The sequence below is a fragment of the Benincasa hispida genome, chromosome 9 (genome assembly GCF_009727055.1).
Source record: "Benincasa hispida cultivar B227 chromosome 9, ASM972705v1, whole genome shotgun sequence".
Classification (NCBI taxonomy): Eukaryota; Viridiplantae; Streptophyta; class Magnoliopsida; order Cucurbitales; family Cucurbitaceae; genus Benincasa; species Benincasa hispida.
In genome coordinates, this window is record NC_052357.1 from 54,612,147 (window position 1) to 54,624,033 (window position 11,887).

The 11,887-nt window shown below is 35.9% G+C and overlaps 1 protein-coding gene across 1 annotated transcript; it reads right to left on the minus strand.

Moving 5' to 3' along the window:
- Window positions 1–7,379: 7,379 nt before the first annotated feature.
- LOC120086532 (60S ribosomal protein L8) lies at window positions 7,380–9,652 on the minus strand. The gene is made up of 2 exons (XM_039043231.1): window positions 9,126–9,652; window positions 7,380–8,109 (listed from the first exon to the last, which is right to left on the minus strand). Exons 1-2 carry the CDS (start codon window positions 9,563–9,565, stop codon window positions 7,767–7,769), a joined length of 783 nt encoding a protein of 260 aa, XP_038899159.1. The 5' UTR covers window positions 9,566–9,652; the 3' UTR covers window positions 7,380–7,766.
- Window positions 9,653–11,887: the final 2,235 nt, after the last annotated feature.

An 11,887-nucleotide genomic window follows, 5' to 3' on the forward strand; every position in this document is an offset into this window, starting at 1 on the left:
AAAATGTGTAATTAGTTTCCTTCGTTTGGCATTTTCAGTAGGTGAAAATATTTCTTCATAAACTTCTCTACGACCTGTTTCTAGAAGTGATCTCTCCCGGTTTGAGAGAATATGCCCATTTCTTAGCCTGATCACAGAGAGAAAATGAGAACAAAGTTAGTCGAACTTCTTCGGCAGAGATGTTCGGGAACACAAAAGTATTGCAGATTTCAATAAAGCTTCAGAGGTGAACATGCGGGTCCTCGCCATGTCGGCCTCCGAATTGTCCTGCAATCTGGATCATCTACAACATCACCAGTTTCATTTCGAATCTGCTTCCATCGAGGGTAGGCCTCATAATTCCTGGAGAGAAATCGTAGAGGTTTGGTGATGCAGAGTCCCTAATGGGTCTATTACGATCGTTTGCCAGCAGGATTGGATTCGCCATGACATTATTTTTGTTTGGTGCTCCATTTTAAGGCTACTCCGCCATCTCTTCTTTATTTGACTGTGGTTGATGTTAGCAGTCTCTTAATCTTTGTCTAAACGTCCTCTCAATCTTCAGTCGTAATTCGCCAAAGATTGAAAGTTTGCAAAGAAATTAGAAAAATTATCATTAGCACACTATTTTGTCGAAGTCCCCAACAACGGCGCCAAAAACTTGATGCTTGGTTTTATAAAGTGAATTATGGATGATATGCGATGGTGGAATTGCGTTGAGCACTCAAGTTTCCTCAGTGGAATTCAAGTGTAAACCCCACTGAGTTTCCTGGTAAGTCTAGGGTCGAACTCAGGGACTTGTGAAATAGGTTGCGATGGTAATTTTTATGAATACTTTGCGGTAACTAAATAAATCAATAATTGTTAAGGTTGTTATTGATTGCATTAATGAAAAATAAAAAAATGCGGCGAAGTTTGAAAAGAGTTGATAAACTGAAGATGTGATGAGTATGTGGTGAACGAGTTGAGAAAAGTTTTGGGTAACACTTCTTAGAATACGTTCATGCTTTGCGATCATGCAACAGGCATACAATAGTAAACCACCTCTCGGTGCGAATGCCACGGCTTCTAAGACTATAACGCATGTGACGTACGTGCAAAGATGTCTATATGACCTACACATAAACCTCTAATTCTTGTCTATGCAATGATACACAAACAAGGCGACCACGTATCATCATTCCCATTTCTAGGATGCATGCGATGCAAGTTGGCAAACAGAGCTTATCTCTAAGTCTCCATCTCTTGTTTATGCAGTTCTAATATGACTCTCCCAAGCCTAGATTTTGACCTGACCTTCCCAAGCCTAGATCCTGTCCTTAGACTACCCTCCCGCGTATCTCTAATGGATGAATGAGGCACACATAAATATGAGACTTGGCCCGCTCTCTGCTTCTTCGCCTCGAGGTTCTCTCTCGAGTTTCCCTGAGCGATCTCCGGTGTATCGGCTCTTCCCTTTCTCCGCCTTAAGGATAAAAGAAAACTATGGACAAAGACTAAATTCTATAGAAACTTTTCCTAAGTAACCAAACTTCTTTTCTAAAGGATGCCTTCTGTATTTATAGGGCTTCGGGGTGAAGGCGGCTTCTTTCTTATGATTGCACAGATGGGATGGCTTTAATTCCCTGACTGATGCACTGAATATTTGTCACCAAAAAGCTGATGGTACTTGTTATCGTTAACGGCTGTCAACTTAATTCGGATTCGACTATCATTAACTTTCTGTCCCATCGTGATTAATTATGCCTTTCTCCCAGATGCGTCCACCATATTGCGCCGACCAAGTTGCGGCAATCCTTCTCGAGCAAATGTTTGCGAACAAAATCACCTCAAAGCCTTGCGGTAATGCTGTATTCGGCCAATGATTTTCTATGATCGCAATTTCCGCTTTGCGTCAATGCATTTTCTGCACAAAAATACAAAAATCAACTGTTCCTATGCGATGAATGCATGCGACCGCAATATTATGAATTTGATGCTTTTTGGACGCAATTTAACATGTTTTATCAATGCAAGCCAGCATTGTTTAAGAACTTAGCACTATGATAACGTGTATTTCTTCCCATTATCAGCCATGAACCAAGAAATGGAGTCTATATACTTCAATAACGCCTGGGAGCTTGTTGATCCACCTGATGGGGTCAAACCTATTGGGTGTAAGTGGATCTATAAGAGAAAGAGAGGTATAGATGGAAAGGTGCAAACCTTTAAGGCTAGGCTCGTGGCAAAGAGTTATACCCAGGTTGAGGGAGTTGACTATGAGGAAACTTTCTCACCTGTTGTCGTGCTTAAGTCTATCCGGATTCTTCTGTCCATAGCCACATTTTATGATTATGAAATATGGCAAATGGAAGTCAAGACTGCTTTTCTTAATGGTAGTCTTGAGGAGGCCATCTATATGACTCAACTAGAGGGCTTCGTACTTCTAAATCAAGAGAAAAGAGTTTGCAAGCTTAATAGGTCCATTTATGGGTTGAAACAAGCATCTCAATCTTGGAACATCATATTTGACACTGCTGTCAAGTCGCTTGGCTTTTACCAGAATGTTGATGAGCCTTGTGTTTACAAGAAGATCTCAACAGCTCAGTAGCTTTCCTGATACTATATGTGGATGATATCCTACTCATTGGGAATGATGTAGGATATCTGACTGACATTAAGAGTTGGCTAGCTAACCAGTTCCAAATGAAATATTTGGGAGAGGCACAGTATGCTCTCGGGATCCAGATCATTCGGGATCGCAAGAACAAATGGTTAGCCCTGTCTCAGGCATCGTACATTGATCAAATGTTGATCAGGTACAAGATGCAGGATTCCAAGAGGGGTTTGATACCTTTCAGGCATGGAATCGTTCTGTCTAAAGATCAATGTCCTAAGACACCTCAAGAGGTTGAAGAGATGAGACGGATTCCCTATGCTTCTGCTGTAGGAAGCTTGATATATGCAATGTTGTGTACTAGACCCGGTACTTGTTATGCAGTAGGGACTATCAGTCGATATCAGTCCAATCCAGGATTTGATCACTGGATGGCGATCAAGACAATCCTCAAGTATCTTTGGAGAACAAGGGACTACATACTTGTGTATGGAGATAAGGATTTGATCCTTACAAGATACACGGACTCTGACTTTCAGACCGATCGAGATTCTCGCAAATTGACATTGGGGTCAGTGTTTACTCTGAATAGAGGGGTTGTAGTTTAATGAAGCATCAAGCAAGGATGTATCTCGGACTCCACTATGGAAGCCGAATACGTAGCGGCTTGTGAAGCAGCTAAAAAGGCTGTTTGGCTGAGGAAGTTCCTTACAGATTTGGAAGTCGTTTCAAATATGGATTTTCCTATCACTTTTTATTGTGATAACAGCAGGGTTGTGGCAAATTCGAAAGAGCCTCAGAGTCATTGTCAAGGTAAGTACATAGAACGAAAATATCACCAGATCAGGGAGATTGTGCGTCGCGGTGATGTGATAGTCCAGAAGATCGCATCGGAGCACAAAGTTGGTGATCCCTTTACAAATCCCCTCACGGCTAAAGTGTTCGAGGGTCACCTAGAGAGTCTGGGTCTGCAGACATGCGACATCTTGTTTAGGGCATGTAGGAGATGATACTGGGTATGCCCTAGTTTATATTGTATATTGTACATTAGTCTCCCGAGTCATTAGGACAAGTGGGATATTGTTGGGATTGGTGTCCTAATTCTCTTGGAGACTCGTTGTTTTGTAAAGATATACATTGTTCAATGAATAAAATAAGTGTTATTTAATTCTGGCATTTACTCATATCCAATCAAACAAAGCTTCTTGGTAATCTTATGTAAACTTAAGCATGTATATGTGATATACAAGTGGATCATGTCTTAAGTGTATAAAACTAAATCGGTCTGTAGTATAAGGATTAAGGTGGGATACCTGATCCTGTTGACACTACAGATACGACCCACTTTATAGAGGTCTGCAAGTGTTGTAAACTACTACAGATGGTACATCCTAACCATTCATGCGGAGACGTGGGAACATGGGTGTCCTATACAAAAAGTTTGTTTAAGAGCCAGACCACGAGATGACTAGACTCTTGTATATAACGCCGTTTGATACTAGAGACTTGCATCTCACCTAAACATCATAGGTGACACGACCTCAATCCTGAGTTTTTGGGAACTCTTGCCTTTGAGGGCGGTCCTTTGATTAGTATGGTGAGAGTGGCCTAGATTCCAACTCAAAATGCCTACCTTTTTGGGGACTTGTTTGATCTGGGAGCTGGGAACTCAATCTACAAGATGGATTCACTCCTTTCCCGAAGCAGGGATACGTAGAGAGATTGCTCCCTTAAGGTTGATTCTGGGGCTTGAACATAGTGGCCACAGCTTCTCTTTGGAAGAGAAGATTCAGTCATAGTAGGACTATGACTTATGTTCATTAGAAGGATCAGTGGTACTTAAGGAGACAGATATAACTACAGGGGCATAACGGTTATTGGCCCAGTTGTACTTACAAGCGATCTGTGAAGGGTTGTCGCACTGTTGATTGGTTAAGATAGACACATAATATATCTGTAGTAAGAAGAGTTCAGCTATTGGTCTTTAGTGGAGTGTCTGGCAGTTAACGGATGGTGGATCCCGTGACTAAAGAGTTTAGTCAGTTATTCACGTACCGTTTGGAGCTTCGGAGCTACAGGTCCATGAGTCCCCTTGGTAGCTTGGATTCTGTTGAGGATCAGTTCTTGTGTTTGATTTGAAATGTTCAAAATTGACAAGAAGTATTTTGATTATATATGATATAATCGGTATGATGTATAAGATACATCTAGTGGAGGATTGATATAAATGAAATTTACATTAAAGTACCATGGAATAGAAAAAAGAACTATGGTTTATATGTTTCATGAGATGAAATATTAAAACTATAGGTTATGAATATAGTATGATAAGTTGATTATCATTATATTATAATAATAATTAATTATTGGATAATAATAACTTTTCTTTTAAAATAACCAAAGTAGTGGGCGATATTGGATCATGTTAACCGTGAGTTTAAAAAGAAAGTAGTTTCCTATTTTGAAAATGAATTTTTACAAAGAGTTTGAAAAGGAATTTGAGTTCTCTCTCCGCGAAAAGAAACTCACGTAAGTCGTCAAGTAAATACAGATTTACTAAATGACGGTCGCGAGCTAAACAATCGTACAGAATTACAAAACGATAGCATAGCTTTGCTAGACATCGCATAACCGTTTGTTTGAAGTCGACTGTAAATGATTTGTTGATTCGGTTGTAATTTGGAATAGCCTTGTTTCGCTGCTCATGGAAATATATTGTGATTCTGATTTCCTTCATAAAGACATGGTAATGGATTGGTGACGAGTTAATCTAATAAATTTGAATTAAATCAATAAAATTAATTAAATTGTTTTATTAATTTATTAATTTATTAATTTTATTAGAAAATAAATTATTGAATTAATTTTGTAAAATTAATAAAATTTTAATTTTTTAATTGAAATGATTTTTTATTTTAGAAATTAAAATTAAAATTTTCAAATTAAAAGAAGAAAATTGGAAACGCAAAAAGTGGGATTTTTCCACTTTCAATTTGTAGCAGCTTACACACAATTCCATTCTTCTGCAGCTCAATTATTCAAGCATGAGCTGTGATTCATACAAGGCTATTAGCTACATGAAAGTCATACAATATAAAGTTAAAATTTTGAGTGGAAGAAGAGAGCCATTGTTGTTGAAGCTGAGAATTTGTGTTTAAAGAAGTATTTTTCACACTATGTAAAACTAGTAACCTCTTCTCCAATTTCCTTCGATTCAAGCTTATTTTTAGTCCCACAACTTAATTTAAGGCACCAAGAGAATAGTAGGGAAGACCTTGTAGTGGTTCACTTCCAAAGAAAAGGAGATTGCAGCTGAAGATCGTGAATCGAAGGTACTTCAAAGGTTAGTGTTGAAACTCTGTTTTTAGTTTATGTGTGTGCTTAGTTTGAAGCCAAAATTAATGAATTAGAATGTTTATGATCATGTTTTACTTCTGCTGCTTGCTTCCTGAATCTAACACCAAGCTCCCTCTATTATCACCAAAGGAGTAACAACTGAGCCAAGCTCATTGGTTAGAAGTCTGTAACTTTGAGAACTAATCCTTAATATTACACATGTCTCGAGCGAATGTCAGACAACATACTCAATAAATAGTCTTTTTCTATACCTGAAGGGTTAAAAAAATATTCTAGGTGCTTAACCGAACTAAACACTTTGACTTCGTGTGCTAACTTAGGCATTAGAGTGTATCCAAGTTTTCGCCATACTATGCAAATTCCTCTTGCAGGTTAATTCGGACAAATTTCTAATACTAAAGGAGTTATACCTGAAGATAGACGAACTAGACGAGATTTGTGCACCAACAAGACAAAATTGTTAGAAAAATGTTGTGTAAAGACTAACAATTGTTAATAATTAAGATTAAAAAAGTAAAGTATTACATATTTGAAAAATACAAAGACTAAGGAGTGTTATTAACAAAGTTGTGGGATTAATGAAGGATTGCTAATACATTTCTTTTATCATTAAACTAAGGGTCCATTTGGATTGATTTGGGAAAAAAAAGTATATCAAAGAAGTTAATTTTATATAAACATAAAAATTGTTGAAAATACACTTCCAAAACTATTTTGAGTAGTTATCAAACATTCTTAATTTTTTTTAAAATGACATTTTAAATTAAACATTTGAAAATACATTCTTAACCCAACCTAAATTGGTTTTAAAACGACTTACGTCATTGTTATTATTATGTTAAAATGCAGACTAAAAAGTGATATGGCAATGACATATAACATAGTGGTACACGTGACATGCGTGTATATTGTATTATCTCTAACGTGGTGATTGGTTGAAAAGTATAGGCCATACAGCCTACAGGTCAGCAGACTTTGGTGATCAGTTTTAAAAGAGTTGAAAGGTTTTAGTTGAAATGGAGAAAGAAGCCAAATATTGTGAGAACAATAACATGTTTGAGTATAACACAGAGAAATGAATCAAGAATAGGATAGAAAAGCTTCGTGAGAGGAAGACTCGAGATGGAACGAAAACATTAATGAGAAACAAATTGTAGAAGACTGAAACAACGAAAAACAGCTTTCATAATAAAATTACGAATTTATTCTGTAAATGTAGTCCTATTTTTGTTCAAATTCTTTCTATGTTTAACTTCCAAGTCTACAGCATTTTCTCCTTAACTAGATAGATACAGAAATAGAAGAAACCAATCAACTTAAATTCTTATCTTCAAAGTAAAAATAAGAATGAAAAACAAAGTAGTTAAACCAAAGTAATTTATGTTGTATCATATTAAAAACGACCATTACCATCAACCATAACGATACAAGTTGTGAATGTAAACAGTAGGAACAAAAAGGACGAACATGATCATATTACAAGCTTCAATTACATAAACCAACCCCTTATTAGCCAAGGTTAGATGGATTGTCTCGTGACCAGATATACTTGTAAACTGGTTTTAGTAGTTGGCTAGAAATTGTTCTCCCAGAACCTGTCATAAAAAACCTAATATCCATCCTTTTTAAGAGATATTACCTTGGTGTTCATGCTATCAAATTCATCATAGCAACAAGAAACAAGGGAGAGATTATGTTCAAAAAGGATATTTGTAACAAAACTCAGGAACAAAAACATCTAAATACGGTCTTCAAAATAATCCAAATCCAATCAAACATAATGTAAATGGGGCTAAGGATTAGGCAAAATAAGCATTGAACAGGTTGAATTGCTCTAAGCCTTGTCGGCCTTGGCAGCAGTAGCAGCAGCCTGTCCACGGAGCCGACCAGTTCTTCTGGCAGCAATAAGACCAACCTTTTGACCAGGCGGGGCATCACGGCGGACAGTACTGGCGTGACCAATGTGTTGATGGTTACCACCACCATGGGGATGCTCAACTGGATTCATAGCAACACCCCTAACCTTGGGCCAGCAGTTACGCTTGACACGGAACTTGTGGTAAGCATTACCTGCCTTGAGAAGAGGCTTCTCTGTTCTTCCTCCTCCAGCAACCTGACCAATCATAGCACGGCACCCGCTAGGAACAATCTTCTTGGCTCCAGATGGTAGCTTAATCCTGCAAAAGACAGAATTTTAAGATCGAAGGCATATTAGGAATGGAATAGAAACAAATCTAAAAATCTCATACTCAAGGAACAAAATTTAGTGAACATTTTAAAACACAACTGCATTTGACTACAGAAAACTAATCTCCTTCAGTCTTTCCCTTTTTTCCTGACACAGATATGATCACTCCAGAGGGGGCGCTCTACATGTGCCTTCTTGAGAGAACTGAATACACGATAGCCAGCACTAACAAATCACTCAGCAAGTAAACTTAAATGTGGAGAGTTTGTATTCTAAAGGAGTACGAGGTTTCCTATCATTAAAAAATCCGTTCAAATTGATGTTCATGTTCATGAAGGAGGAACACCATGTTGTAAAGTTACTAACAATAAGCAGCTGTCAGAAAACACAATTAAAAATTACCTCGACACAGATAAACAATATTCTTTTAAAGGAAGCACGACATTATCATCAACCAAGTGATGGTATAACAAAGAAAAGAAAACCATATAACATGGTTAAGGATTTGGAAAAATCCATTCAGGAATAGTTGACAACAAGAATTAGTTGCAAAAGATTTACACTATGCACTCCAAAAGGCTAACAAAAGGCTAAAAGAATTGACAATCTCATAAAGCTTTCAACTTATTTTCCTTCAAAAATAATCCTCTTCCATCCCAACCATCGTTCTCACAAAAATTTCTTCATGGTGCCAATATGATTATCCCCACAAATCAATTTCATCATTTCTTGTCAGTTCGAAAACAAATGGAACTTTTAGTACACAGAAAACTAATTTCACATAATAGATCTTTTCATATTAATGAAGAAAAAGATTATTACGATAGAAAATTAATAGAAACGAGAAACGTAATATGTAGCCCAGATCAGAAATCTTAAATCCTCCATCTCAGAATGCAAAATACACAAGCACATTCAAAGGAGCAAAAAAAACCCAGAAGTTCTTAAAAAAAATATGCATCGATTATGATAAACAAAAAACAAAGTTAACAAATCCAAATTTACCTGCTGGTATCATTATCTGGGTTGTGGCTGATAACAATAGCATAATCACCAGAGCATCTAGCGAACACGCCTCGGTCACCAACATGGTGCTCGACATTACAAACCACGGCACCTTCAGGGATGGCTCTGATGGGAAGCACATTACCAACAACAAGATTAGCCTTTTTCCCGCAGTAAACGAACTGACCAGTGTACATACCCTCGGCGGCGATGAACAGTTCCTTCTGGTGCTTGTAGCGGAAGGGATGGCGGAAGGTAACGCGGGCCAACGGCGCACCTCTGCCCGGATCGTGAATGATTTCACTGACCACACCTTTTAAGTAACCATTTCGCTCGCCGAAGTCGAGGGAGCGGAAACGGGCAGGACCCTTCCGGTGGTGAGTGTGAGAGCGGAAGACTGATCCAGCTCCCTTACGCTGTGCTCTGATCACACGACCCATTGGAGAATGGGAATTAGGGTTTTCGGAGGTTTGGGGGAAGGGGAAGGGGAACGGGAAGGGACGAGGCGGTAGAATGATAAAGGGAATGAGATTAGGGTTTTTAGAGGAGAAGGAAGGTTGCCCTAGATTTGATGTTTGGACACGCGTTTATGATAAATCTTGTTTGGATTTGTTGTGGCTTTGTCCTTCATAAGGATATATTCTTATTCCTTATGAGATTATATTTTCAATTTCTTCACCCTACTTGACATGGAAAAATTGCATAACACCACCTATTTTAAAGGTCTAAAATGGCAAATAATCCAATTTTTTTTAAAAAAAAATGTCAAATGACCCTCTCTTGATGTCATGATCACGTGAAATTATCAAACTGCTCTTTTTTTTCTTTTTTTTTTTCTTTTTCCTTTCTTCTCCACGCTACTAAGATTTTTTTTTTCTTTTTCCTCTTCTTTTCTCCCCCTCTTTTATTCTTCTATTTTGTCTTCTTCTTCTCTGATACATTGGGTTCACAGAGCAACTCCGACACAAAGAAGAGTGATTTTGTGAGTGAGAAAAGGAAGAGCAAAATCAGCAAGAGTGAGATCGATGAGAGCGAGACCAACGAGAAGTGAGACTAGTGTGAGCGAGACAGGCGAGAGGGGAGAATAAGACGCTCCATTGTTCCATAGATGTTTGCAAATGGATCATCAACGAGGGGGAGAGAGTGAGTCCGAGACTCAAAATGACCGAGAGTGAGATGCTTTTCTGTGTGCGTGAGTATATTTTGGTAATTTCACCTGAATTTGACGTCAGTAAATGATCCTTCGATATTTTCTTCCCATCTTGTGTCATCTGACATTTTTAACCTAATTTTTTAGTCATATGTACAAATTTTTTTCACATAACATTTGTTTAAGAGTGTCCTTGAAATTAAACTTTAAAAAAGTAGTTTAAATTATTAATGTCGGGAAAAAAATTAATGAATTTGGAAAAAAAAAATGTAGATGATAAAATTATATAAAAATTCAAACTATTAGAAAAATATAACTATATCTATCTATATTTATGTCTTCTTTTATCTTATCTTAGAAAATCTTGATTTCCTCTTATCCTCGAAGAGAGAGAAAAAAACTTTTGATTTGCTCTTTTTTATCTCTTTTAATTATGCTCGTAGTTATTCAATTTCACATTTAAATCATTAAATATAAATTTTTTCCTATTTTTTTAGAAACATTTTTTTCTATTAAATATGTGGGTGATGGAAGATCAAACCTTTTAGTTCTAAACAATAAAGTCATATATCAATCATTATTGAACCAAATTCGTTTTTGCTTAACCAAATTAAGTATGCTCAAGTGAGTATTAATTGAGTTGAAAAGGGTCAATATTATAATTTATTGAAATATGTATACTTCTCATACATAAAAAGTTTACATACTATGTTGGTTATTGTAGTCTTGGCTTTTGCTTACCTTAGTCCTGTTATTTTCAAAATGTTCATTTTGATCTTATGATTAATCTAAGATCAAATAATTTTTTTAATTGATTCGACTCTAATGTAAATTAATTATTCCATAGTGTTCAAATCAAAAAACGAAGAAAAATAAAGGAAATGTGATGACTAATTAGCAAAACAAAAAAAATGTGGGTAATGAACAATTTGAAATTATTGATTTTACTGAGTCTTAAAATAAACTCTCATAAACTTCTGTTATTTTAATTAATTTGAGAATGTTGTTTTATATCAAAAAAAAAAAAAAAATTGAAAAGGTTTTTTTTTTTTTTTTTTAATTTTTATTATGCTAACTCAAAACTAAAATAAACTAGCGGTTCCAATAAATTATATATGCATGTGTATGTATATATATATATATATATATATATATATATATGTATGTATATTTGTCAAATATCATTTTTAATCTCTGAAGTTTGAGTTTTTTTTTTTTTTTTTTTGGCCTAGGAGTTACTAACGTTTTAATTTTTTAAGTTTAAAAAATGACTATAAGTAGAGGTGTTCAAATAACCCAACAACCCGTACAATCTGGATTACCCAACTCAAACTATAATGGTTTGGTTTGGTTAGTTTTATTTTTGGATTAAATTGGGTTGATTTTTCTATTTTTGTTGGGTTAAGGACATATATATTAATAAAAATATATGTATATTTCTTTTAGAATTGATTAACATGTGAATTATTTATGTTTTTTTTTATTTGTGTATAAAGTTTGTAATAGATATTATAGATATCTAGTATATAAGAATTGAGTTTTATGAGATTTTAGTTATCATATATGTATTGTAGGTAAATTTAAGTATTTTAAATTAGAAAGAAAACAAATA

What these genes read in the sequence shown, in the direction of transcription:
- LOC120086532 (XM_039043231.1), bottom strand. Translation starts at nt 9,565, where the DNA reads ATGGGTCGTGTGATCAGAGCACAGCGTAAGGGAGCTGGATCAGTCTTC. An exon ending in CCAGATAATGATACCAGCAG is followed by an intron (nt 8,110 to 9,125) that starts GTAAATTTGGAT and finishes TGTCTTTTGCAG; the next exon opens with GATTAAGCTACCATCTGGAG.